The following is a 27,239-nucleotide window of genomic DNA, read 5'->3' on the forward strand; positions in this document are numbered from 1 at the left end:
ATCAATGCTGAATTGAAATATTTTCTTTTTATTAGACAAAGTTCTGCTGAGAAACAGCTCCTCTTTCAGAAAGAGTATTATATAGAATAATAAACAGGACTAGATATCAAGTAAAAAATTCCAGAGGAAGTGCCTAGTTTTAAACAGATTGAGTCATTTTGTCTGGCTTCTATTAATTTTCTTGGAATGAAATATTTTGTTTACTTAGAATTTTAACAGTTATTGCTAAAGTAGTTACAATAAAACCTAGACAAATTAGAGGAAACAAATTTCCTTTTTCTTTTTTTTTCAGGTGACAGTTGGAAATGCGTTGCTTTAAGCATTATAACATACAAAGGCTGTGGGCAGTCTTCAGTACTGTTCCATCTAACTTCTATGAAATCGATGTAAGATGAATTTTCATTTCACTATGAAATTGTCTCTAGCCTTTCTTGTTCATCCTTTGAGTGTCCAAAGCCTGGTGCTATTTTAGAACAGTTAGCTAAGAGCCTGTCCTGTGCAAAACTCAGCTTTTTTGAGTTTGGCTGTGCTTTGTGTCCTTCGAGGTTTCCCACATATTTTTCAGATAAGCTTTACCTCATATATAATAATCAATAAAATTGCACATGTGATAACAAAAAGACACACAAAAATCACATCATACCAAGAGGAAAAAAACATTGACTTAAACAACTGTCAATCTTTATTGATAATCTATTATTTTGAGCACTATGGCAGAGATAAGTTTTGAGGAAAGTTCTGAAGAAATGGAGAATAAGATCTTCATATGCTATTATTTATGTAAATTATTGGAAATCTTGTAAGTGAAATTAGGATTCTATTATGTAAGACCTTTTAAAAATCAATGGCACTGAAGATTCAATTATGAGTCAGCTGCAAACTCATAAAAACCTCTCCTTAAATTTTTGATTTACTAATAATTTATATGGATTATGACCAAACTCTCTAAACACAAGCACTAAAAATAAGATTATCTTAAATAAAAAGGTCAACCAAAAGCACAATGAAATTATGTGATGGAATCCATATTTTTATATTGTTGATTCTTCAGGAGACATTTAAAGAGAAAGATCCAGTACTTCTAGTGCTTAGTCCTATCTGAGCTTTCTCAAGCTGAATGAATTGTTTATCTGGTTCACATACAGCACAGTGGTTTTGCCCAACAAGTAAATGAATAATTTGCCTCTAATAATGCAGTATTAATACCATTTTACCTCATCAGGTAAAACCTGGACAAACAGATAGAACTTATATTGTTGTTTAAGATCAACGGGCATTAGAGAAATAAGATTTACAAAGTTTGTCACCCTAACATCTGCCACAGGATGAAATCTGGAAACAATGATGTGTTTTCCAGCTAGTGATAGAACACGATAATAGCAGCAGCTCTCTTCAGTAGCCAGCATTTGTACCATTACAGAGCTTAAACACGACACCTATAATTGTACCTGGAAGTCTTAAGTCAAGAATATGCTTGACTGGTAAGATGTTATAAGCATACAGGAAACTGTGCTGTGAACATTATGTCATCATTAATTTACTAGTTTAGCTGCATTTTAATCTGGATTGCTGAGATTGTATTTTCCCTCTTGAAATGGTGGACAGAAAGGATGTAACTAGAGATCTGATTTAATTTTGAGATCTGTCTATACTGATGAACTTTATGTTCACCTAATGATTTAGGTCTAACCAAGCTCCAAGATCCTTGTATTTTAAATACAAGTTGTCAGGTATAAAAGCCCTTGAAATATTCTTCTACTCCTCAGTCGTAGAAGTACTTTTGAATTCTGGGTGATCCACTTATGAGAAGAGGGAATAGTATTATGACAGGCTCTATGGCTCATGGAGGCCACATCTTCATTTTAAAATCAGAGGTAGCTGTAAGTTGTGTAATAGATTCCTGGCATGTATTAAATGCACTGTCCAAATTCTGGTTGATTTTGAGCTCAGTGTTAGCAAGAGAAGTTAGTGTTTCTGTAACAGCAAACCCTTGAAAGACTCTACCTCAGTTTTTGTTCCTATTATCTCACCAGGAAGGAAAGGACAACATCTTTAAAAGTACTTAAGTACCAAGTGAGTGACCCTTCTCTGTTGGAATGCCACCCCACTAATGATGCAGAGAAGAAAAACAGCCATTTCTGGCAGAGTTTGCAGGATCTCTCATGCCAAACAAACAAACAAAAAAAGTCTAAAATGGCTGGTAAAAATAAATATCACTATGAAATTCTGGTATGGGAGGCATTTCTGACAGCCAAGGCTTAGCTCATCCTGGGGGGGTAACCCAAAAAGGCCTGCAATTTTCATTCTTTATTTCTACTTATCAAATGTTCCTTGCAAACTTAAGCTGCTCAAGTCTGTTATCCATTAGACAAGGTGTTTGTGCGAGAAAATTGTAATAAGTAAAGGCTTTGTGTGTGGACAAGAGAGTAGGCAAATCTAAGTGGGAGTGCCTATTGCGTCTGGGAGTGAAATCAAGTAGTAACTCTGATGGCCATACTGGCCAGCTCTTATGGGAAAGGCACATAATTTTCTGTGTACAGAACAGAGATTTAGCACATGCAAAATGCTCTGAAAGTATTTTGTCTTATAACATATACATGGAAATGCAAATGATGGAATCAAGAGGGAAAAAGAAAAAAACAAACCAAAAGAAAGAGGATATCACAAATTCATTAAAACTGTGGAATTCTTCAAAACAATTACTAATTCTGTTTATTAGCTACACAAAAGCTAACTGTCTTTTGGAAGACAGCACGTGGAGTCCTGCTGCTGTGCAGGAGCTGCAGTCAGAATTTTTTTCAGTGAAAGAACACATCAGTATGCAGGTCATTCACTCCATAATATAGGAGGACATAGTGATGAATGTTTTTTCCTTTCTGCTACACAGTACTCAAGGTGTTTTCAAGAGTGAGATCTTTGTGGATTCACTAGAAATGAAGAAAGAGACCAAAGATAATATAATGGTTGGAGTACTTAGGAAGAGAAGTTGAGGTGTGGAGGATGGGAGATGGAAAGGTAGTATGCAAATAACTTACTGAGAAAGAAGATAAGCCATGTGAGACTGAAACAGTAAATGAGGATGATGGCAGTTAATTCTAAACTAGGGGGAACATGGAACATCTTTCAGAATATAGTAAAAAATTAAGACCTAATTAAGTTTTATCTGAGGAATATTTTTTAATTTCTCTTTGGATTTGTTAACTTTATTATTCTAGTTTCTATAGCACAGCAAAATAGATCAACCATTCTGCATTTGAGTCTGATAATAGCTTGTTAGATAGTAAAAATACATCCTTAAGGTTCTAACTTTATATGTTAAACTTTAGGTCGTGTTAGTGAAGGACAAGTTGTTCCTTGAATACATAAAGTTTAGATGTGGGTCACAGTTTCTCTCCAATTCTGTGACTAGAGCCCATTTCTGACACTTACTAAGCATACTCAGTGCACTTTAGGTCATATGAAACAGAAACAACAGAAACCTGCGGCCTCTTCACATTAAAACCAACACTGTTAATGCTCAGGGAAAACCTTGTCACAAGGTTTTCCCTGAGCATTAAAAGTGTTGGTTTTAATGTTGAAGTCTCTGACAGAGTTTCCAGCAACTCTGCTGATCTAGCATGAAGAATAAATGAAAATGCAACACACAAACCCTTAAACTCTTAGAATGATAATATTATGTTCATGTGTTAAGTATCCTAAAATCCCGAAATTGCAATGATATGGACACAAGTATATGTGACTAGGAGGGAGGTTGGATGTGTGTGCATATGCACACACGTGTGTGTGTGTGTGCAACTCTGGATCTTGCTCCCACCTGTTCCTTTATTCAGGTCTTGCCTAGTACCGGTAAGGAGCAATTAATTTGTTCCCTCATTCACATTTATCAAGAGCTACTCTGACAGAGGGAGAGGTGTTAAGAGGTATCTCTGATTCAGGCACCTGATAGGAAAGCACATGGTTGACATCTTATCAGAAAGACTGGAGGGTTATATCTTGTGTGTGCTGGTGGTACTTGCCAAAACCATCATGCCAGTGAAGTATTGGAAGTGAATCATCTTCAAGAAAAAGAACTATCTGTCTGTCTACATTTTTACATCTATAGTGGCAGAGCTTCTGCAAACACGAAAGGTTTGCGAGCTGAGGGAAAGGTATGTTTATGTCTTTCACATCTATTCCCATGACTACTTGCTTCTTTTACAGGCCCAATTATTGTATTCTAGGCTTTTAAGAAAGGAAAACTCAACCCATCAGAGATATTCCACAGGCCAAGACATAAGGTCACCTTTCTTTCTGACTGCATGATTGATTTTTACCACAAACTTCTTATCTGAGTACAGGGACTATTGATAGCCAATTACATTAATAACTGGAAGTCAAAGAAAGATGTAAGTCTCCAGTTCTCTAGAAAATGCTTCTCTGTGGAGTCAAAAACTAATTTAGGAGACACAACTTGCTACTTATCCATTTGAATGTGTTTGGAGAATAAAGGTTGTTAAGCTTCCTCTTCAAACTGATTTCTTCTACTGCTGGCTTTTAAGAGAATATTTTCCTTTTAAGCTCTTCCTCTTTTCCTTTTTTCTGTGCCAGAGTCAAGGTATTCAGCTGTGCTGTTCCTAAGGCTAGCCCATGGGCTACTTTTGCAATGCAGACATTGTGCAAGGCCTGGATAATTGCCATTTCACTGCAGGGAGGAGTCTCATCAGTAATAAAAGACTGTGTATTTGCATTATTTTTACATAGAGGATGTTAGGGAACCGGCAAAAGAAGGAGCAGAACCAGATTTCAAGAGACACAGGAAGAACTACTATCTCAAAGAAAAAATGAAGAAAGGTTGGGTTTGTTGTTTGGGGTTTTTTTTTCCTATTTTGAGAGTTAATTTACTTAGTGTTTTGTTTCTTTTTTTTTTTTTTTCCATGGAGTGGAAAATTGAATGGCCTGGCAGGTTGGTTTCAGTCCCACCTTCCAGACACACACAAAAAAGGGGTAGGGTTAGATGAATCTGTACTTTGGTCATTACATTACAAAGGACCTTTTGCACGATTCTTTGTATCTCAGCTTCTGAATGTAGTCATTTAATGTAATCTCTAGTTTTACCATTCTGTGCTGCAAAGTACAATTAATGGTGGTCCATGAGATGATCATAAAGTTTCCCCAAAACAAATGCACAATTGGAATGCTTAGAAGGCAGCAGCTAAACGAAATGTGAAGAAAATTAAGTAACACATAAGCTCTGACTTGCTAACATGAGTTTCATTAAATGAAAACAATTGTGGTAACACTGGAGAAGATGGCAAATGAATTACTGTTTTCTTAAGAATAAATAGGCAATAACTTGAGAAACACTGTAGGGGACAATGGTGACAGTATTAGAATGTTTATGACATCTCTGAGCATATGTGGGTATATAGTACTAGTGCTGCTACTTAGAAAACTTCAGGGAAGACAACAAGGGAAAAAGTGATAACATAAAATGTAAGTCGATGGTAACATTTCATTTAATGTATATAACACAGAAACCATAATTTACAAACTAGGTCACCAGCTGCAAAAGCTGTAGGACCCTCAACTCTTTGGAAAATTAAACTATTTCTTTACAGGTCCAACAGAAGTTGCAGGCCCAACTGTCTTACTGCATCTTCCTCCATACGGGTAAAATCCTGACTTTTAACTTACCTGGTATTCCAAGCTACCACCTCTTTAGTTCACTGGTGATATGGCAGAGGGAATTGATATGGGTAATGCACCAGTGGAATAATTACAGAAATTAAAAGGACCACAGGAAAATCTCATAGTCAGAGACCATGGAACCTGTGATTTTATTTTAAACTTAGAGCACTGTTGGGAACAATTTACTATTTTCCTGGCTTTTCTGTTTATTTAGTGGAGCTTACTAGTAATATAGAATTTGATCGATAAGAGTGCAGAGTTTGTAATTGTCTTTCTAGTTAGAATTTTCTGAATTATATCTTTTGTGGAACTTAGGTTTGGGAGGAGTCCCAAAAGATCCCCTAGTCTAGCCTGCACTGCATCAAGACTAAATATATCAAGGCTAGTGCCAGCATGCTTATCAAACTTTGTTCTTAAAAAAATCCAGTGGAACAGATTCCACAGTCCTCCTAGACATTCTGCTCCAGTGTTGAAAAATCCTTAGCTGGAATGCTGATCAGCAAAATCTTTTGAGCATTTCTTACTGCAAATCAAGTTGACTCTTTCACGTCTTTCTACTGGAGCCATAGAGGATAGCTGATCGACATCTCCGTAATGAGCTTGCATGTGTTGGAAAGATGCATCTCACTTGAAGCTTTTTTTCTCTTGACTAGGTATACCTAATTCTTTCAACTTTTACTCCAAAGGTTTGATTCATAAACTTCTTGTTCTTATCATTTTCTTGCTTCTCTTCAGCTGTATTTATGTTTCTAAGGTGTTAATCCAGGACCAGACACAGCATGCCACTTGGGGCTTCAGTGCCATGAGAACTGAAGAAACCAAACAAATTGTCCTGTATATGACACAACTGTTAATGTGCTCCAGAGTTAAGCATATTTCTGTCAGTGGTGCTGCACTATTGGTTTATATTGTTGGTTATCCGTACAACCCTAAGGTCTGGGTTTGCTGTATTTCTGTCCAGAATTCAACACAGTTTATTCATGTTTCATTCTTTTCCCAAGGATAAAATGTTTTTCAATACTGTTTTTTCCTTTGTTTGTTTTTGGACAATCTATCCAATTCGTCAATAGGATTTGGGGTATTTGATCTCATCCTTCCTAGTGTTTGCATCCTTTTGCCATTGTTTTGAGGTTATCAGTTGTTATAGCACAGATTTTATAATCATAATAATATATCATCTAAGTTGTCAGTGAACTCAGTAGACAAAACAGAGCACAGGACATGTCTTGAAATATGTCTTTCTGACGTGCCTCTGCATTTTGATGAGTTGTGACTAATGACCACCGTGGTTTTCTTCTATCAGATGCTTGCACACCTTCCCCTAGTTGTATTTAAAATGTCATTCTGTGAAAGTGTCTTGTGAGACGGTGCCAAAAGCTGTACAAGATGTATCATGTCTGTTGCCTTCTGTTTACTCAGTGAGCTTTACATTACTTAAAAAAGGGAATTTCATTTAGCACAAATTCATTTTGCCCATTTTTCATGTGTGTTTTTTGTTCTATTAAATGAATTCCTTCTATCTCAAATATTTAAAAGACAATTATCTAAACCTTTCTGAACACAACAATTCAGCTATCCGATCATTCTCTTTTAGGAAACTTGAGGTGTGGAGAAACATCTTCACAAGGAAGAGGTAATTTGAATGCTTTAAAAATACTTTGATATTTTTAATAGTCTGCGACCATTTTTTCTTTTTTCTTTCTTTCTTTAAACATCTTATTAAGATCTTTGCGGTTTAAAAATAGATAACGTATATTTTCCCTAATAATCCTTCCTTTGTTGTTGTGGTTCCTTCCTTTTTCCAATGACACCATATCCTTGGTTGTTTTTTTCCTGACGCAGCATTGCTATTTAAAATCACTCTGAAAACAGTGTAAACTTTTAGTATTATTTCACGGCAGTTATTTTCTGTCATTGGATTGGTTTACTTCTCTAATGTCTCCTTTTGGAGGGGGGGAGAACTATGTCCCAAAATGTTTATTAGGATACAAATCTTCTTCCTGTTCCATTTATAATGATTGGTGGGGGCTTCTTTGCTTAGGCATGTTGTAATGTAAATTAACTTTAAATTATATTTTAATTACTTCTTTCCTGTCTGTTTTACAATAGTTGTGTTATATGACACTTACCAGTGATCTATAAATTATTACAGGTTACTTCATAATGTTCCTCCCTCATAGGTGTGGGTAAAAGCAAGTACCTACCTTGTGCATGGGTTGAAGTGCATTCTGATAGTCCTTCTTAAAGATAGTTGGTCAGGGAGAGACAAGACCTAAACATATAGTTGAATTTTACCAGCATTGTTTGGTGACCCTTCTACTTTTACCATAAATATCCATTTTACACTGCATAAATCTACGATTACTTCTCAAAGATCCTGCATGGATCAATCATAGTATTGTATCAACAGATAGGTAATTGAGAGGTTTATAATATAAATTTTCATCCATTCAACTAAAACCTATTTAGGAGATTATCGTGAAAGACAATACTATGTGCTTCTCTAACATTTAACTAAGGGATTTCAAAATTATTAATAAGAGAGAGAGATAATTCAGGGAAGTTGAGCTTAGAGAGGAAAGTGATTTGCCAAAATACAGTGCAAGATGCAGAGGACTGGTAAACACACTTTAACAAACACAAGCGGGTAAAAACATTTGTTCCCTGGGGAGAGAAGACCTGAAGAGCTAACAAGTGAATTTATTTGCATTTAGGACAATATTTTTCAAAAGGCTTTTGTTTTAAACCCAGGAAAATAGTAATCTCAACAGTTAGAAGACCGTTCCATGACCTAAGTATATAATTATTAGGAAGTTCTGGGCCCTGTGTCTGTGCTTTATCACATTCCGTACTTCAGCATCTAAACTTCTTACAAGCTCCTGTAAGCAGTCAGAAGGGTTCCCCTGATTTATACTACCTGATTTATACTAGCCTTGGTAGAGAATATAAACTTAAATGCCCTGTGTTTTAGGGAGATGCAGTAAGGGTTTTGCATGCCAGACAGTCAGCCAAGCCCTAGTCAGTGTGAGGTTATTGTTTTCTCTCTCTTAACTTTTTCAATCATTTTAAACTCTTGTATCTTGGAGTTCATTCCTTTACAATCATTGCATATCCTTTCCTAGCCTCAGTCTGTCACTGTTTCCAAGCCAGTGTTAATCTCTCCACCTCAGTCAGTCCCTCTTGACTACCTGTATTTGTTATTACTCTTCTGCAACTTTGCACATTTTGCCCATCAAATACATAGAATTCAATGCCTTAGTCTGCGTGCTATTGCACTCGTGCTATGTAAAGTGGATCTATTCCTATCTTGATGAAGTGATCCTGCAAATAAAGTAAAAAGTGTACATTTTAAAAATTTTGGTGGCTATGTAATGTAGATTTTTTCATGGTTTGCTGCTTACTGTTTCTTACGGTGTTCCTGCTCTTGGGAGTTCTCCTCCTCAGGAAAGCTGTGTTGGATTATTTTTCCTTTACATTGAGCACAGTTTGTCAAGACTCAGTGCCTGTTTTAATTTTACATTGACATTTTTAATAATACCCCTTGTCTTCACCATTTACACTTAATTAATACAAGTGGCAGAATTCTCTCAATCACATTCTGTGCTGTTTACATACTCTTGTGATTGTTTAAAAGATGGGGATTAATTGCAGCTTCCTCTGGATTTGTCTTTGTAAAGGGTTTAAATAAAGACCATTCCTATCCATTGGCTCTTTGGTGTCAATTTGACAAAATTCCCATCTTCCCTTGTGCTCCATGGTTTGAACTATCTGATTCAGCTTTCTGTTCAAGTTAATACTTTGAAATCAACTGAGATTAATTATTTAACAAAAGTTTCTTGCATTGTCAAGCGTATGTGTTAAAATGCCAAATCATGTCACAGAGGATCATAAAACTGGCTTTAAGGTGACATTCAGTGAAAGCCTGTCTGCTTTTTAATGCAGCACAGAACAGAAGGCACATAAGCCAATTGTCCGAGCGTTAATTTCTACTCCTACAGGAAACGATCTTAGCTCTTTTTTTTTTAGGGCATTCGAAATTCATAAATAATCAGCTGTCTTCGGACACTCTGGCTGCTGGAAAACACCAAATGGCAGAATGCTTGTCACGAACGGAGGGAAAAATCATACCTTTTTCTTCGGTAGAAATATGTATGCTGGGCAAAGGGCTCGTGAATGTTTCCCTTTCGAAGGGTGTTTGGCAAATGGGGATGGGACAGGGAGAGGGGCTCTGTGATCTGTCTTGGGTACAGACAGCTGGCGCAAGCCGGGAAGCGGTGGCAACGCTCGAGGACCGGAGCGTACCGGGCACCTCTGCGGCGGGCAGCCGAGAGCCCGGGGCGATGCTCCTGGAAAAAGCATTTTCCTGCGGAAAGTGGGACAGGGAAAGCAGGCACCGACAGCCTCGAACACTAGGGCCGCTTTAGGAAGGGCTTCCCCGCCCGCGGCAAGGGCAGAGCGGGTCTGGGGGCGCTGGGCGAGCCCAGGGGTCTCGCCGCAGTTGCCGGCGGCAGCCCCAGCGGGTGGTGAAGGGAGGTGTGTGCCTCGCTGCGGAGCCGCAGCCCCGGGACCGCCTTTGCCGCGCCGAAAGTTTGCGAAGTGCCTCGACACTGGGGGGAGCGGGGCGGGGGCTGCCCCGGCGGGGCTCCTCCTCCGGGGCCGGGCCTCGGCCGGGCGGAGCGGGGAGGGAGTCCCTGGCCCCGGTGTAGCCGCGGCTGCGGAGGGAGTGAGGGGTGGTCGTGCCGGGCGCTCCGCGCAGGAGGAGCTCGCGACGTCGCTGCGGGCGGCCCGGGCGCGGGGCCGGGGCGCTGCCACCATGAGGCGACGCGGCGGGGGCTCCTGTCTCCTGCCCGCGCCTCCGCAGCTCCTGCTGGTGCTGCTGGGAGCGCTGCTTCGCTCCAGAGGTAAGCGGCTGCCGCGGCACCCTGTGCCCCGCGGCAGCGCGGGGGGCCCAGCTGCCGTCCCGGGCTCGGCGGCGGGGATCTCTGCCCTGCCGGGGATCCCTGCCCGGCCTCACCGCTCACCTGCCCGCGCCGCCGGGCGGGGAGCCCTGCCCTGCCCTGCCCCGCCGCGCTTTGTCCGCGCCCGTCCCGCGCCCGGACGCGGCGCTCTCGCCTTGCCCGTGCCCCGGCGCGGCGGGCCGGAGCCGGCGGGGTCCCCCGGCAGGCCAGAGTGCGGGTCCCGGAGCGGCGCTGCCCGGGCCGGCGGACTCTCCCCAGCGAGAGCCCGCAGAGCACACGCGGCCGCTGCCCCCCGCGGAAGTTTGGCGGCGGGCGCGGGCTTTGTTCCCGCGGTGCGAGCGGCGGGCCGGGCCGGGGCGGGCGCGCAGGTTGCCTCGGAGGCTGCCGTGCCCGGCGTGTCGGGACAGCCGCCGCTCCGGAGTAGGAATGCAGCCGCGCACCCGCCGCGACGGGCCCCTTAAAGGTACAGCCCGGCTCCGCGGTGGCGCCCCGGGCTACCTGCCTCGCCTCGACGGGGACTGGGAGTCCTCCCGCAGCGCCCTGGCAGAGCGGGGCTGGGGCAGGAGCGGTACCAAAAGTGGTGGCGAGGGGAGCGCTTCGCTGCGCTTTTAGCGAGCCGGGAGGTAGTTCCATGAAGTCTCACCCATGGAAACTTTATCTTTGTGGTTGCTCCATCAGCTGAAAAGCATCTGCTGTTTCTTCGTGTTGTACGGTGGAGCTTTATTTTACAAGTGCGCCCAGTGGAGAATAAAATATCTAAACGGTTCGCGGAATTGTTTATAAAAATTCCGCGAAGGCTTTTGGGGGAGGGGTGTGGAGAGGAGATGCGTACCTTACTTCTCTCCCTTCACTCCTTTGGCAGCTGCTGTATAATTTCACCCATCCGTTTTCTCCTATGGTACTCTGAAATTACAGGAAGCATTTGCAGTAGTGCTGCTGACCTCCATCATTCTACAAGTATTGCCCCTGGGGCACAATCATAGAGAGTTTGGGTTTCAAGTAATATTACTTCTCTTCTAACAAGAAACCTAATTGCAGGCAGCTTTGAAGAATGTGCTCAGCCGGCTTGGAAAGACTGACTAGAGAGGGTCATAGTTCTGTGTATCAGAAAGTGCTTTTTAGAAGCCAAAAGTACTCCTAAGTTCCCAAATGCCACACAGATACTTAGCTGCCATCTAGAAGTGAGAAGGATCTAAACCATAGATCTTAGTTTAGGTGCAGATCTGGATGTGTTTTATTTTGGCTGTTACCCAGGTGCTCCTAGTTAATGTGTCTGGGCTGTTAACAGCCATGTGGGGGATGTCTGATTGTAAAATGCAGGTTTGCTAGTAGGTGGTTGTGCCTTGATGTCTCTAGGATGCTTTTTTATGGCAGTCTCTCTCTCTTTCAAGTAGTTTTCCCATCAGTGCACTTTCATGTACCCTCTTGTCACAGAAGTGGAAGTTGATGATTGGATGTGCCAACTACTTCCAGAAGTAAATATCCTCTTTCCTCCATGGAAAGATATGTTTAGCAATAAGGACACGATTCCTGAGCAATCTTTATGCTGTTTGAAGCAAGGAAAAACATGAGGAGGTGTCAGGGTGGAGGTGGCAGACAATATGCCAAAACTTGTGATGGGCCGGTTCCCTTAGCTAGAAATTTTTCAACATTGTGCTTTAGAAGTACCTCCAGGGATAGTGTACATCTTAACTGTCATAAAGCATCCACAGCCACAGAACTCATGATGCCAAACAGGTAAATTGTTAGAAGCACTGGTACTCTGCCTGAGTACAGGAGCGAGTAAAGTGTACAAGTCTGCAAGACTGACCTTTGACTCTCATGTAGTGGATAGTGGCAGTTAAAACTGAAGAAATCTGTGCCAAAAACACCGCCCAAAACCATCAAAAGAGGTCTGCAAGTATCCTGAGCTCTTGGAAGAGTACATTACAGGCAAAAACAGATATATGTAGAAAATTTAACGCTAATGGCATGCACTGCTCGTGGATGGTGGGAAGATGGATCTCATGCTAAGATGGTCCGTGTTAGTATAACTACAGCATGTCACAGAACCTGTCTGGGTAATGTGTTTGCTGTTCTGGCTCCTAGAGCTCTGCGAGCAAAATAAACTGTTAATATCAGAACTTTACTTCCCAGACATCTTGACTACGTTTTAGAGTGACAAGCCTGAAAGCAATACCTTTGTAGAAGTCTAGTTTGCAGTTGGAATCACAGTCTCAATAATGTGTGCTTGACATTGCTGTTGGTTCTTTCATTCTCAACCAAGTGCAAAACACCCATTTTCCTGTTATCAGCTTGGAGCTGATAATGTTCCATTTCCTGGGTATGCTGAGAGTGCCAGGGTTTACTGTTCGTCAGGTTGGATGATACTCACAGATCTCATCATCATCCTGAATTATCTTGATCGTTTCTTTTTTTCGAAGTGCTATTGGCACTGAGTAACATCCTTACACTTCTGAAATTAAGACGCTGCAGAATGCTGACACGTGGTGGGGTGTTTTTGTTTTATTTTGGTGGGGTTTTGTTTTTGTTGGTTTTTTTACTAAAACATTGGGAAAAGCATATAGCATAAATATTCCAGTATGAAGTTAATAGTGTACATAAGCAATTTTCTTTTATATTCTGTTTCCAAAAGCTTTCAGTTGTGTGCTTTAACACTGTTTTGTGCAATAGACGATCCCTTCTTGTATCTTGGGAGTGTGGGTGTATGCAGAAAGAAAATTAATAGGTTCTTAGTTACATAAAGTGCTTGCATTTCCAGCCTGTCTTGTGGACCTTGAAGAGGCATATTCTGTTCCCGTGGGCCACAAAATGGGATTTCAGAAAACTTGGAGCTGTTTCTCTACATTGTGTTCATTGAAGTTACAGAAGAAAAAGTGATTGGATATAAACATTATCCAGTTGGCTGTAGTTCAAACCAGAAGGCAGTATTTGCTGTATGTGTACTAGAAAAAGAAATTAACGTGATTTGTATTTTGTTTTTACTCCTAGAAACCTGTAGTTCTCCAGACTGGTGAAATTAACATTAAAAAATAGTTATAACATTAATTCTGTGAGAATGATCTGTAGTCTGATAGTGCTCTTGAATCTTCCTGCACTCTTGTGAAATAGGCAAATATTATCCTTGTTTTGTAAATGTGGGAAGTGAAGTAGAAATTGTCTTGCCCAAGGCCAACTCCATTTGCCATAGAATGCAACTTACCGTTGAACACAATAGAATATATGCTTCATAACACTTATAAAAGCTGATAAAGAGATATTATCTTAAAAACCAGTCGAGGTTTTAAAAATAGGTTTGTAAAGTAAGCATGTCTTACACGTTCATTGTATTCCTCTGCTGCCTGTGACTTGTGGCTATTTCTCTTTTTAATAATAATTCTATTTCTCTTGTTGATTATCAAAAGATTCATAAAACCACAGAAATTTTACTGACCCTCTGTTTGAAAGGGTAAATTGTTAAGTAATATATTGTTAAAAGAAATGTACAAGAAAAGTGGATATGTAATTTCTCTAGTGCTCTATTATTTCCAGCTTAGCTATTTGTGAAGTTATTTTGGAGAGGTTTACATAATAAGATGATATATATATATATATGCACACTTAAACTGACCATCTTTTAAGATGTCTGGCTTTATCTGATAAAAGATCCAGAGCTGGAGCTCTGGCATGCAATATACCCCCTCCATTAATTGGCATACAGTATTTAGTGGCTGGCTGTGTTTCACACAAGTGGCAGAAAATATTAATTGTAATTTTCCTTTATGAATCCAATGTCCTTGCTTTTGTGTCTCTAGTGTCACTGGTTCTTTGCCATGGCTGTTTTTTTAGGCATTGCTCTTTTATGGGATTGTTTTGTCTCTACTGGGTGAAGACTGGCCACTGTAATGCTTCTTGAATATCTTCTTTCTTATATCTATATTCCCTCTAGATTTTAATTTCCCTGTACTAAAGGTAGTAACTAAAACTAACTGGGTTTGTAATTCTGTAGGCTCGTGGTTTATCTGTATATCTGGTCACTCTGGGTCTGTTACCTGTGAATATTTGACTGCCCTCTTGTTGTGGGTGAATTGTGTTCGGGTTTTTCAGCTTTCCTGGCATGTTTTTTTGCCTCTGTTATGCAGACCTGTCTGTTAAATGCTGAAGCATTCCAGCCTGTGTATTTAGTCGGGGGGACTCTTAAGCTGCAGTCAGTGTTTCTGTGAGGAGCAGATCTCCTTGGCTGCTGTGAGCTTAGATGAAAGGAGACTCACTATGTAAGGGCAGGAAAATAAGTTTTCATAAAGACTGTATTAACATCAAATAGACCTGGTATTAGTCGACTTTTGCATTGCTAAATTGTGGATGACTGAAACTCCTCATATCAGGGAACCGTGTTTGTTATTTAAAATAGAAGAAAAAGAAAAAAGGGGATTGAGCAGTTGTGAGCCTGATTCTGATGATATGAGATACATTCTTATAGCAAAGTGCTTCACGTTAGTACACCTGTGGGTTGTGAAAAGTAGTGACAGAAGCTTTGTCTGTCTTGGTGTTCTTAGGTGATTAGGTTCTTCTGGTATTAACCACCAGTCAGCAAGTCACTCACCATTAAGATTAACAGACAGTGATGCACATGCGTATTCAATGCTTGTACTGCCAACTGCAGTTTTGTCAAAAAGTGTATGACCAAAGACAGTGCAGACTCTTGTTTCTCGAGCTGTTGTATGTTGATTGCAACTTTCTGGTGTTGCAATACTCAGAAGTAAAGGGATTCATTTCCCTGTACTATAGTGATGTGGTTGTGTGAAGAACTGTTGTCCAGCAAAGCTTCTAGTAGAGAACATACTTGCCTGAAAACAGACCCTATATTCTGTAGTGTCAAGGTGAAGTTTTACTCTTGGAGTTAAATTTACCAACAGTGAGACGTTATCATGACTCCAGACAGGGGAGACCCCTCTCCTGGCTACCAGCACAGTGACTTCCTCCGCATGCCCTAGCAGGGCATAGTCTTCTGTGTCTCTTTGTTGCTGCCTGACAGCCCCTCCCAGCTGCTGGAGCTTTCTATTTCTATTGCATAGCAGCAGTTCTTTAATCAGAAATCTTGTTAGTATTCAAGGATAATTGATCCGACTCTCTGGTAGGGGGTGGGGACCCAGCCTTGCATCCTTCTCCTATTGCCACCCCCAGTTTGACCCCTGTTGTCTCTTTGTTTTCTCCTGTTAAGTTTGTGCCAGTGATGTGTGTGTGTGCTGTTTTTCCAAGCAGCCTGAAGTTGGCTGTAACCAAGAGCAGCAGTTAAATAGAGCCCGATTTCCCCGCTTCCTGGCGTTTAGTTGTTCGGCTCCATTTTCTGGTCTTCTGTGTTTTTGATTTGCAGAGAAGGAACTTACTTGGTGCCCCCGGGCATCTCTTAAACCCATTAGAACAAACTCCATTATTTCACTGTACTTAGAAATCCTCCTCCTTTAGTCCCAGCATCCATCAAAATAATGTATCCTCTGTAGGCCCTCTGGAAAATGTTTAATAGGATCTTTTCAAACTCAAGGAGAGTTCCAGTTGGGAAGGGGGAGGGGAGAAGGCTAATGGAAGATCTGACTGTGACTTGCAGTAAGCCTGAACTTGGCCTGTGTCAGCTTTCCCTTCACCTCCATGCTGAGGGAAAGCTGAACAGAGCGGATCCAACACTAGGATCAAAGCTGGAAACAAAAGGCTTTGGGAGAAAAATTTCCCGTCTGGCCAAGAGGCAGCCACACAAAAGTGGTGCATAATTTATCACTCAAGGTTTATTTCTGCTGTGCTCCTTCTGGAGAGAGAAGGAAAAAAGAAGTGACTCTCCTGCTGTTTTGAAGTGGATAAGTGATGGCTTTGTAGACTTGAGGCAGGAAGGGGCTAGAGATACCATGGAAAAACTTTTTCAGTGCATTCTGTACCTAGTTCCTCTCTTCTCAGACATGGTCAGACATTATTTCTGTTGAGGGGAACCCTATTCTTGCATTTAGAAGTTTCAAAGAGTGAGGACTTTTACCTTTTCTGGTCATTTCCAAGTCACAGTGTTTGGAGTGGTGCTGCTCTTGGCAAAATCAAGGTCTTCGATTTTCTGAGATGTTTTTCTTACCTTAAGGATTGGTGTAAGTGCTGTGGCTCTGTGTTACATGGAGGAAGAGGCTACATTTGCCCCAAAAGGTTTGTAGTCTAAATTGGACATCTGATATCTGATAAGAATCAGGGATGTGATAATTCTACTGAAATAGATAAGGTCAATCTTAAAATGGCGTAGCTTTCTAATAAAATGTCCTGTATCTTTGGTTTATGGGAAAAACTTCTAAAGTTTTTCATTCTAATCACTTCTTAGAACAAAGATAGAGAGGGATTTTGGGTAGGAGTTGGCATCAAAGACTACTGAAAGCTGGTAACTGTGTAAATAAGGATGAGGAAGCAGATGCAAGATTAGTGTAAACCATGAGAAGAAGGTATATGGGAGTACAGGTATTAACAGAAGCAAAGATAGGCATTTTGGAAATGAGAGCCAAGGACTTGAGCTGGCAAAGGAACAGAAGAGTTCATGTAAGGAAATCCAAGGGGAGTAATTATATGGGATCTGACGGCAGAAAGAGTTGTTAATTATGTAGCATAAAAGATGGAAATTTTGAAAGTGAAGATGAGAACTGAGCAGAATTTCCCTGCTGAGGCAGGGAAACACTTGACTTGTTAGGGACCCACAGTAGAGTCCCTGACCTAATGGGATGATTTTATGAAATATCAGGAACTTAGCAATGACAGCAGAGGTGGAGGAGGGAGACTGATGTTAGTTAGCATAACATTTGAGATGGTGAACCCATGAGATAGAGGTGGTGATGGAGTTATATGCAGTTGTGGAATATGGGACCTGTCAACCTTAGGAGCACTTACAGCCATAAGGATTTCTTAGTGGGATGTCCAGGAGGATATTCTGAGGACAGTACGATCTGAAAAAGTGTATGAAATGGGAGGGCAGAATTGAAGAGAGAAGCTGGGAGATTGGAGATGATTGCCTGCATAAAGGCATAAAGTGAGGTTAGGAGATTACTTTGGGTTTGGGTCAGGAGTTTGGATACAGAAGAATTAAGTCTGGTGGCAAAAAATGGCACCTTTCCTGGAACAGGAGTCTACTTCTCTTCCTTGTCTCCATTAAGAATCACTCTTTGAAATAGCGAGTCATTGGTGTGAACTGTTAAAATACAGACATGTGATATGAAAGGCTCATAAGAAGCATTGTGTGACTGTGCAGGTTTAGAGAGAAATACACACTCTGCTCCTTTAACCTGAATCTCCAGCTCTGTCGGTTCATTTGACTTGGTGACAGCTGGTAGTGTCTGGGACAGGTTCTTGCTTAAGGTGCAGCCATTCACCGTATCAGAACTGTCTCATGGGATCTAGGATTAGAATAAAATAAAGGCACACCTTCATTTTTTTTTTCCTTTTGCTCCCACCCAATTTTAGTTCTGAATTTCCATAACTGCTGAATAGTCAAATCCTTTCTTTGCAACTGTGAGGGCAGGGGAAAAAAAAAAAAAAAGAGAAGTCACAGGGTTGTAATTTCCTGCTTCTTTTCCGAGCTTCTGAGGATGAACCAGAAGGTGGGATAATTCTCTGAATTAAAATTGCATTTGTTAAGAGGAAGTCAGCTTTACTGATGTCCTTTCTTTGTTATTCAGACTTTGCCACTTCTTCAAGCTTGACAAATTGAAGAAGTGAGGTTTTTGAGGCCTCAGAGATTGTGTTCTTCTCACTGTGATTTTTGAAGCCTGCTACTCTTGAAAAGCCTGAGCTTCTTATGGCTGGAGGACATGCCACTAATTTGTGCTGCCTTTATAAAAGGGCCTTGATCAGTATAGTAACTATTAACATGAGAAAAAACATAATGAGTCCATCTGTGAGAGAAAACTGGAGAATTTGTGGCATGCGAAAGGGGAGATAGATTGGAGGCTGCCATTCTGGAGACTTTAATATCCAAGAAGCAGGAGAAAATAGACATTGGTAACTAGGACTGCTAGTGGGCTATCTGCTTTTTTGTCATGCAAGTAGAAGTATTCAGTGTCTAAATTGTAGAAAGTATGATTTGGAGTAGGTGGGAGACTAGGTCAGGTCTCCTGACAAGAGCAGTAGTCATTGCCCTGCAAACAGACCTAAATTTGATACAAGGAAAGAGCAGGTTGAGCTGAGAGCTGTATCCATGCAGAGTTGAAGTGGTGAAGGATTTTTCTTGAGCATTGACTTGGAAACAGGGAAGGACTGATTTGTCTGGTTGGTGTGGTTATGGCCCTTTGCTATCTTAGGGAAGGCTGCATCTGGATCTAACTTCTTCCCTGATCCAGTGAACGGCAGCTGCAAGAGGGTATTGACTCATGAATAGCTGATTCCTGCATGGTTATCTCCACCACAAGAGTGGTAACCTCATGTGTTCCAGTTTGAACTGTCACCGCTCGTGAATCGATACTGTCTGTAGGCCTTTGTTCCTTGCATTTCATATTGCAAGGAAGAATTCAGACCTGCAGTCAGCATTACTTTAAACAACAGGAGACCTTTAGGCTTTTTAGGCATTAGTTGTTTGTTTAGGGGTTTTGTTATTTGGTTTTGTTGGTGTTTTTTTTTTTCCAGGCACAAGATTCTTTTATCTGTGAAGCAGGTGAATCATCTGCCTGGGCCTGAATTCCCCTAGAAGGGCAGCTTGGTCGTCTTTGTATCTTTGGCAGTTATGTTGAGTAATTTCTATGCTATCAGTACTCAAGTAAGAATAATGTTGGTGATCCCTGACTTCTGCAGCCTTCCACTACAACCTTCCTTGGTTTGAAGCAGCTTATTCACTAACAGGAGAAGCCTATTGTTTCTCTGAGGTTTCTCTTTTTTGTGACTTGCTTTCCGTGAACTGGAAGATGAGGAGTTGAAATCTTCTGTTGCTCTTAGTGCAAAGTCCAGACTAGAACAAAATAAACCAATTACTTAGGTTAATTCAGATTTTCCAGTCAGTTTTGGTACTTCCTTTCTTGCCTTGTTATGGTTACTTCTTCACCCACAAGTCTTCAGAAGTCTGGGAACAAACTTTTAAGATGGAAAGGAGTGTCAAAAAAAAAAAAAAAGGGGTTAATTCCTGTGATATATCTAGTAACTTTTTCTTGGTTGGTTGTGCTGGAGAAGCAAACTTGATAATGGTATGTATGTTGGGGGAATAAGAGAAACTCAGATGATTATTTTTTGAGAAATGACCCATTAGCAATTTTTGTGCTGCAGGTGCTTTGGAACAGATTGGCAAGGAAGAGGGGTGGCAGACACTTAGCTACTATAAATACTCAGCAAAGCCCTCTGTTTTGCTTAATCAGGTCCACGAGGTGAAATCTAACACAGTTATAACATAGAATTAATGGTAGATACAGGGCAAATTAAACCTATACACAATCCATGAGTTGCAAGATAAAAATAAACAGTACTCAGACAGAAGCCTTCGAGCAAGGAAGGGAGTGAGGCAGAGATGACATCTTTGGTATGTACATCTTGACTTACCCGCTCAGGCGAAACAGCCTCTGAGCTCAGGCTTCCGATTAAGTGACTGGGACAGCTGCCAAAACACCTATATTTGCTAGCTAATATACAGCAGTGCATTGGTCCTGCAGGTTAATCTGGGAAAGGCATGGAGTGTTATCTGGGTTTGTTTTGGGCTTTTTTTTGAACAATATAATAACCACGTGCTTTGCATGCTGTATGTCAAGATCTTAGATGCAGTGGCAGTGCTAAAACTGCCTAATGAAGTGCTGTGAGGAAAGAGGGCCATCAGAGTTATAGCACAGAAGCCCAGCTATGTCTAGGGAGCCAGCTTTTTTGACCTTGCGGGCTGCATACCAAAGTCTTTAAGGTATGTGCTTTATGGCTCTGTGCCCTTTTGAGACAAGCAGAAGGGGAATGGCTCACAGGAGGAAAATGACAGTAACTCCATAAGGAGAACATGATCTGTTGCAGGATGGGACTGAGCTAAGGTGGGAAGGCAGCACGGTCCCTGTGCAGCCCCACACTGATCCCCTTAGGGACCCTTGCATTCTTGAGTCTCTGTGGCTGTGCTCGCTAAGTAGTGGCCCTAGCAAAGGAAGACAATGTTTCAACTGCTCAAACCATCGGAACTGAATACAATGGTAAGATTTTCCTCCTATACTAATCAAGAACAAATTAAATATTTCATTCTCATAAGAATGAACTCCAGAGCTCTCTCTATGTTCTTCCACTGTAACTAAAGGGAAGTTAGCTTCTTCATTTTCAGATATGCAAAGACACGGTATTACTAAACCTAAGAAATCTGTGTAAGGATTGCTACAGAGTAGGGCTGGAAAGATTTCTGTTGCTGATCTTAGCAGCAACAAAACCAAGTCTCTTTATGCAGTCTCGGCCAAAGCAGCAAAAGTTGTCTCCACCTAGAAGTACTAGAGAATCATAGACTGAAACCAAATGAAAACACTGTCTGTTCCTATAAAAACATTGTTTCTGGGGTTTGATGCTTCTTTTGAGGCTAAGGAAGCAAATAACTTAATCCAAAGTTCACCTGAGAAACTATTCAGAATCTAAACCAGAATGCTAATTTCTGTTACAAAAAAAAAAAAAAAACAACTCTGAACCTGCTAGCCAACTAGGCTGCCACAAGTTATTGTGCAAAGTTAATTTACTTGCAGATAGTACCAATGAAATGTGCAAAATCAAGTCAGACTCTGACCAAATACTGAACTGGCATGTGCAACTTGGCTTACAAGTTGGATACAGGGGGAATACCATAAATCAAACAGTAAATGTCTGGGAATGAGAAGTAAAAAGAGAGACTGAGAAGAAAATCTTTTAATCCTATCAGTAAAATATAATATATAATAGAGCAAGGAAACACTTATTTTACTAGAAATGAAAAGTTATTCCTTGGAACATTTTCATTTCTATCTTTGGACTCCATGCCATGCATCCCTCTGTTTAAAACCTCTGTAGAGGCAGGCACTTCATATGTTGAATCCACTTCTGGGAGAAACTCAAGTGTGCTGTCTTTTACATGTGGGTAACACTTGCAGAGCTTGTTTTGCCAATAAAAGTGTCTTTGAATTGACTGTGGTGGGATGTGGTGCGAGTTCTGATGTAACATGAAGCTCTTTGTAAGTGCAGATTTTGATGAGAACTTCTCTCTAAAAACTCTAGTAATTTTGTTTTCTTGTTGCTCTTGTGAATTGGCTCCTTTCTTTCTGTGGTCTGTTGTTGTATAGATGATGTTTGAAAATGAAATGCCTTCCATCTGGTTAAGAAATTTGATTTATCCTTGGAGGCCTGAATTGCTGTCTTTGCTAGTAAGAAATAAACAATATTCCAACTGTCCCTAATTATCACCCACTTGCCTTCCTGCAGATCCGTGTCCCTTGCATGGACACTAGAAGAGATGACTTATGGATCAGTTTTCCTATCCTCTGTTCCTTCCCTTCTCTCAGTTTAGTCATCTTCTTCTGTTTAAACTTTGTAAATTATACACACTGCTTAGAATTATTAAACAATGGGCTGGACAGTAGACATGTGGCTTGGCTGGGACACAGTCAGTTGTTTCAGGTGGCATTAGGAATGCAGCTCCCAAGGATTTGCAAGGGCATATTACTGAGTAGGTTTAGTATGATCTTGCTTTATGGGAAACGCTGTTTTCGGGTAATATAAAGCCCGCATTTTAGAATATCAGAATTGGAGAAATTTTTGTTCCTGCTGTCTTTTCCTTTCGGAGATTTCAGTAAACTTGATATCTCTGAGAGAAATTTTTTTGGTGGGGATGCTAGGATGTTGTCACTGCTGAGGATTGTTCTCCTCTGCCCGCAGCGTATGTGGCTTGGCCTCTAGCTGTTAGGCTTGCTTGGCCCAGGGGTGTGGTTTCTTGTTATGCCTAGTCTAGTGCAACTGTGGGTTGCCCCACAGGAGCAGTCTCACCCCCTTGTCCCTTTGATAGGTCTGTGTGGATGTCTGCTGGATGAATCAGCTCAGCTTGTTGATCTGATCACAGAACTGGTCTGCAAAATGGTGAAACCACAGGTTGTGTGGTATTGGCAAGCTGGAGTGAATTGCTCTTCACTGAGCTCATCAGTATAGACCTGATGGAAAGATGGAGGGAGGCAAGACCAACCAATTTTTTGGCACTGGCTTGCTGCTTCTTTGTTTTGCCTTAAGAGTAATTTGGAAAGATTTTCCCTAGACACAAGGGAAGGTGAAGATTCGAGTTCAAGATTTGATTTCTGTGGCTTATGTAAGCATAGGTCTCTTTATTGTATTGTACTTGTATGACAGTCTTAGCGCTGTATGAGTGTCCAAGTGTGGTGAAAGATCAGCTTACAGATGTTGCAATTGGTTCTGTACATTAATTGGTGATGCCTTTTGTGGTGGAAACTTCTATTCATTAAGGTTGAAAGCAAAGACCCACTATCTTGTTTTAGTTGGCCTACCACAGACTTGTGTTGTGAATTGTTGCCAGAGAAATGGTCAATCTAAATACAAAAGGCTTTATCCCCTTGTTAGTGCCTTGACTTTTCTTCCTTAATCTTGCCTTTTAAATAACTGATGTCTAGTAGAGGGTTGAGTTTTGACCCTTTTTTGCAGAATCTGGATCAGAGTTGTGCTTGCTCTCCCCACCACTCTTTGCTGATGCAGTATGATATTGTGATTTGACAAGCCTGGCCTGGGCATGCACACAAAAGGAGGCACAATCCCACTCTCCTTCCGAGTTGATGCAGAAATGGCAGGGCTGATGCTAAGTGTCTGGCTAGTCAAAGGAAGCCAGAGCTAGCTGTGGGAAAACATAAGCTGCCTAAACGGCCATTCCTGTTCTCCCTGAATGAATATGTGGCAGGCTGAAGGGAAAGATTTACATAGGCTGAATCTTACACATGAATTGTCAATTGGATCACATAAAGATTCACTCTGATGGAAATCAGAGCTTCATGGTGTTACATGCAGCGTGTCTGTACAATAAGGACAACCCCTACTCTGAAGAATTAATAATTTCTACATGTAATATATTGACAGATGTATCAAATAATGAGAACAAAACCCCACAGTGAAATACTGATTAACAAAGTAAACAGAGGCTCCACTTATGCTTTGCCTTTTAGTCTGTGTGTTGGTGCTTCTTGTCCTGTCTTCTCCATCCCTGAAATACCTTTCTGTTGAAGCTGCCTTTCTCTGTTCTTTTTCCCTCCTCTGATACACTGCATGCAACATTATCACAATTAGACACATTTGTTGTGTCCGTGGCCTGGTACTGGCAGAGTGAAAATTCTTCTCAGATGTAATGTCCTTCTAAGAGGATTTAGTTGCTCTTTTTGTCCTAGACAGCAGTGCATGTTCCTGTTGTCTGCCAGCATAGTCAATAAATGGTTGGCATTAGTCTAATGAGGGGCATTACAAAGATCTGTTCTGCCTCTATGAGTCTTCCACCCTTTCCCCTATCCTGACTGTAATAGCTCTTAGGATGGATCACAAATTGATATTTAACCATGTAATCACGAAGGTGAAAAAATTTGAGAATAGAAGCATAACTTGGACTTGGTTAGGAATCCAAGTGTTATACTCTGAATTCCTGACTTGGGATAGTTTAGCTGTGGCAAGCTTTAAATGGTAATTATTGAATGTTCCTTTTTGCTGCTTTGTAGCAGCAAGCTAGATTGCCGGGTAGAATTCTGTAAATACATAATTGGCTCCAGTGGCTGTATTTGCCCAATAGCTTAAGTGTTTTTCCCCGTAACCTTTGGAGATCAGCTGTACAGAACTTAACTTGGGAGTGTCATCTTTGCAAGCTGTGACATAAAGATTACCTATGGTTGTAGGGCCATGGTTAGGTCTTTTCTTTTTTCTTTTTTTTTTTCTTCCCTAGGGATAGTTGGCAACTTTACTTTGGAATCTACGGACTTTTTTCTTATGAGGGTAAAGAACTGCACCATGGTGACTAGTTGCTTAAGAGCTGGTTTTTTTTCTGCACAATGAAGTCAGTGGCTTTTTCCCAGATTAGAATGTTACATTTTTTAAACGTTTATTATACTTAAGTATAAAATGATGTAATTCACTGTGTTTATTCCTTTTCATAAGAATTTTCAGCAGAGTGGCATACCTATCCTATTTCTAAATGTATGAACACTTGATAAACAGACTGTAAGAAGAAAATAACTTGTGAGCCACTGTAGTAAATACATCTGTAGAGCCATAAACAGGAAATGACCCCAACTGCTTCTGTCAGTTTGGCTCTGAGGCCACAGTTCTGGAAGCAGTGAAGCAAAAGAAGGAGTCAAACTGGGCTGAGTGAGGAGGAGTTGGAATATCATTCACGTTTGCATCTTTTTGAAGCTTGTCACTCACTGGACCACTTTTGCTCATCTGTTATTTACCAGACTGCACAAAGCTGTTCCAGCTCATGGGGGTCATGGGACTGGGAGCAGGAGAAGAAGGACTAAGGAGCTCTTCAGGGTAGCATTTCTGATGAGTATAAACCCACAGCCTTGAAGCTTCTTTCCTGTTTTGAGCAAATATCAGTGTGTTTCTGGAGGACCTGAGAGTTGCGTTATCACTTACATAGAGTCAAATCAAGACTGCTTCCTGTCCTTTGCTTATTGTGCACAGAAGAAGGTTTGTTTAGGAAGGATATCTGGCAAAGAAATCAAGAAACTAGATTATAGCATGAAGGGCAGAACATTACAATTTCCCCATGGAAAGCAGTCACGCTCTTCTGAGGACTTGATACCTAAATTATCTTGTATGTATTTCAGTTTGCCAAGTGTTTGTGCAGTTATAAGGAGGGACATGGGAATGATTTCCAGAATGCTGTTGCTTTCGTAATTCCACACTGATAGCGTATAATAAAAAATGGAGGGAGGGTAATGAAACTCTAAGCATACTTCTTAGAATCTGGACTTAATGGACTACATTCAACCTCAGAACAAAGGACCAGGAAATGGGGAAATCTAACTAGGCTCAACCTCTGAAGTTGAGATGAATGCCATCATAACCATAATGGTGTGTAGCTTAGTGGCGTACTGTGACTTCAGTTGATCTGATCTTGGCTCAGCAAGGTTTGTTGGTTGAAGGTCCAAATGTACCAGATGATCTTACTTAGAGAATGATCCATAGGAATAAATGTAATGTTCTTACTGTGTTTGGGAGTGGCAGTGTAAGGTACCAGAAAAATTTAGCAAATTTAGTCAAGATACAAACTGTGCATTAAGGCCTTTTCCCCACCACAGAAATATTACTTTTTCTTCCTGAAAAAAGTAATTTTACTTTTTTACAACCATTGAAAAGGATTACTATATAGCAGTTAGAAGTGGAAAGAGAGAAAAAAAGTCTGTGTCCAACTGAAAAAAAACTCGCAGAAACTTCTCAAGGTAGATAGTAATTATTGGAAATAAAATTCTGCTATGAGTAAAAGTAACTAGACAAGCAGTCCTGTGTTCTGTTGCTTCTTTACTGTTATCCAGTCATTTTAGGTAGCATTTATAGCACTGATGGGCTTGGGTCGTTCTTTGATCAGAGGAAGCACTCTATATTTGGCTGAATAATACCACGTCTTGCAATGCCCACAAAGTGGCTCAAAAGCTTGATTCAACTTGATTTGTCTCTCGTACCCTTTGGGTAGTCCCAAAGTACAGTGGAATAACAGAAGGAAAATTGCTCTTGAGTCATCGCGGTAAATGCATCTGTAGGACAGGAGACACCACACTGTCTATTCATGGTTTTTGGCCATGAGATCATGGTTCTAGCAAAAGGCAGTATGACTGCGTGTAGGAGACAGAAGAGTTTAAAAAGGTTTTTACAGTATCAAAAATTCTTCTTCCAGGGCTGAATGATGTGTCTGCTTAAATGTTTTCTGAGCTTTGTGAGGAATCTGTCTTTTATTTAAATATGCACTTCAGATCCTGGAACTTGGTCCAGGAAGTAATACCAGAAGCAGTTCTTAATATTATTAATAGAGACTCTTCTCATGAGAAAAATCCCCAGGCCTGTTCAGCCTGCATTTGTAGGATAGCAGTGGTTATTTCAATAAGTGTGCATATCTTCTCACCCAAAAAACCTAGTTTTAGAGAATGAAACTTTCATGAAAACAGACAGCACAATAAAGAGAAAGGACTACAGCAGTGACTTGGCTGTGGGTGAAGTTTCCTCATGGGTTTGCATTTTGTTAGACATGAAAGAATCCCCTCCCTCCATTTGGCAACAGATGCACCAAAATTGACTATTAGAGATGAATCCATCTGAAACTGGATTTGTTAATCCTGTTTCTCATGTAGCTATTGGGATTATTCAGATGTGCAAGTTGGAGTCTTGCTGGACGTAACCCTATTTCCAGGTTCCAAAGTAGTGGCAAAAGTCCAAGTGCTTAGTTCTTCAAGCTCAGGAGATGTTTATTTCTCTCTCATTAGGAGGCAGAGATCTTGAATGGGCTTTAATTGGGTTGCACTTTAGGACTGTCCAAAAGCTTTGGTTAATTTAGGATGTGGCTGCTTGGTTGCAGAGTGATATTTCTGACAAGAAGCATGTTAAACCTGTGTTTTGAGCTAACTGGTTCCTGGCTGTTTCCCAGATATGAATGAGGTTTGGGGTGGGGTGGTTGTTTTGGTTTTTTTT

The 27,239-nt window shown here is 40.8% G+C and overlaps 1 protein-coding gene across 4 annotated transcripts in view; it reads left to right on the forward strand.

Moving 5' to 3' along the window:
• LRP4 (LDL receptor related protein 4) overlaps nt 1-27,239 on the forward strand; it is a 95,208-nt gene that overhangs the window by 3,198 nt on the left and 64,771 nt on the right. For 3 of the 4 annotated variants that reach the window (XM_027886522.1, XM_027886532.1, XM_027886552.1), the window contains exon 1: nt 10,446-10,568. In XM_027886522.1, coding sequence (XP_027742323.1) covers nt 10,481-10,568 — 88 coding nt within the window. In that variant the 5' untranslated portion in view covers nt 10,446-10,480. Of the gene's footprint in view, nt 1-292; nt 387-4,740; nt 4,831-10,445; nt 10,569-27,239 lie in introns of those variants that run through there. The other variant, XM_027886542.1, reaches the window with a different exon arrangement.

The sequence above is a fragment of the Empidonax traillii genome, unplaced genomic scaffold (genome assembly GCF_003031625.1).
Source record: "Empidonax traillii isolate 1590-97213 ecotype Southwest subspecies unplaced genomic scaffold, ASM303162v1 scaffold11:size2795301, whole genome shotgun sequence".
NCBI classification, from domain to species: Eukaryota; Metazoa; Chordata; class Aves; order Passeriformes; family Tyrannidae; genus Empidonax; species Empidonax traillii.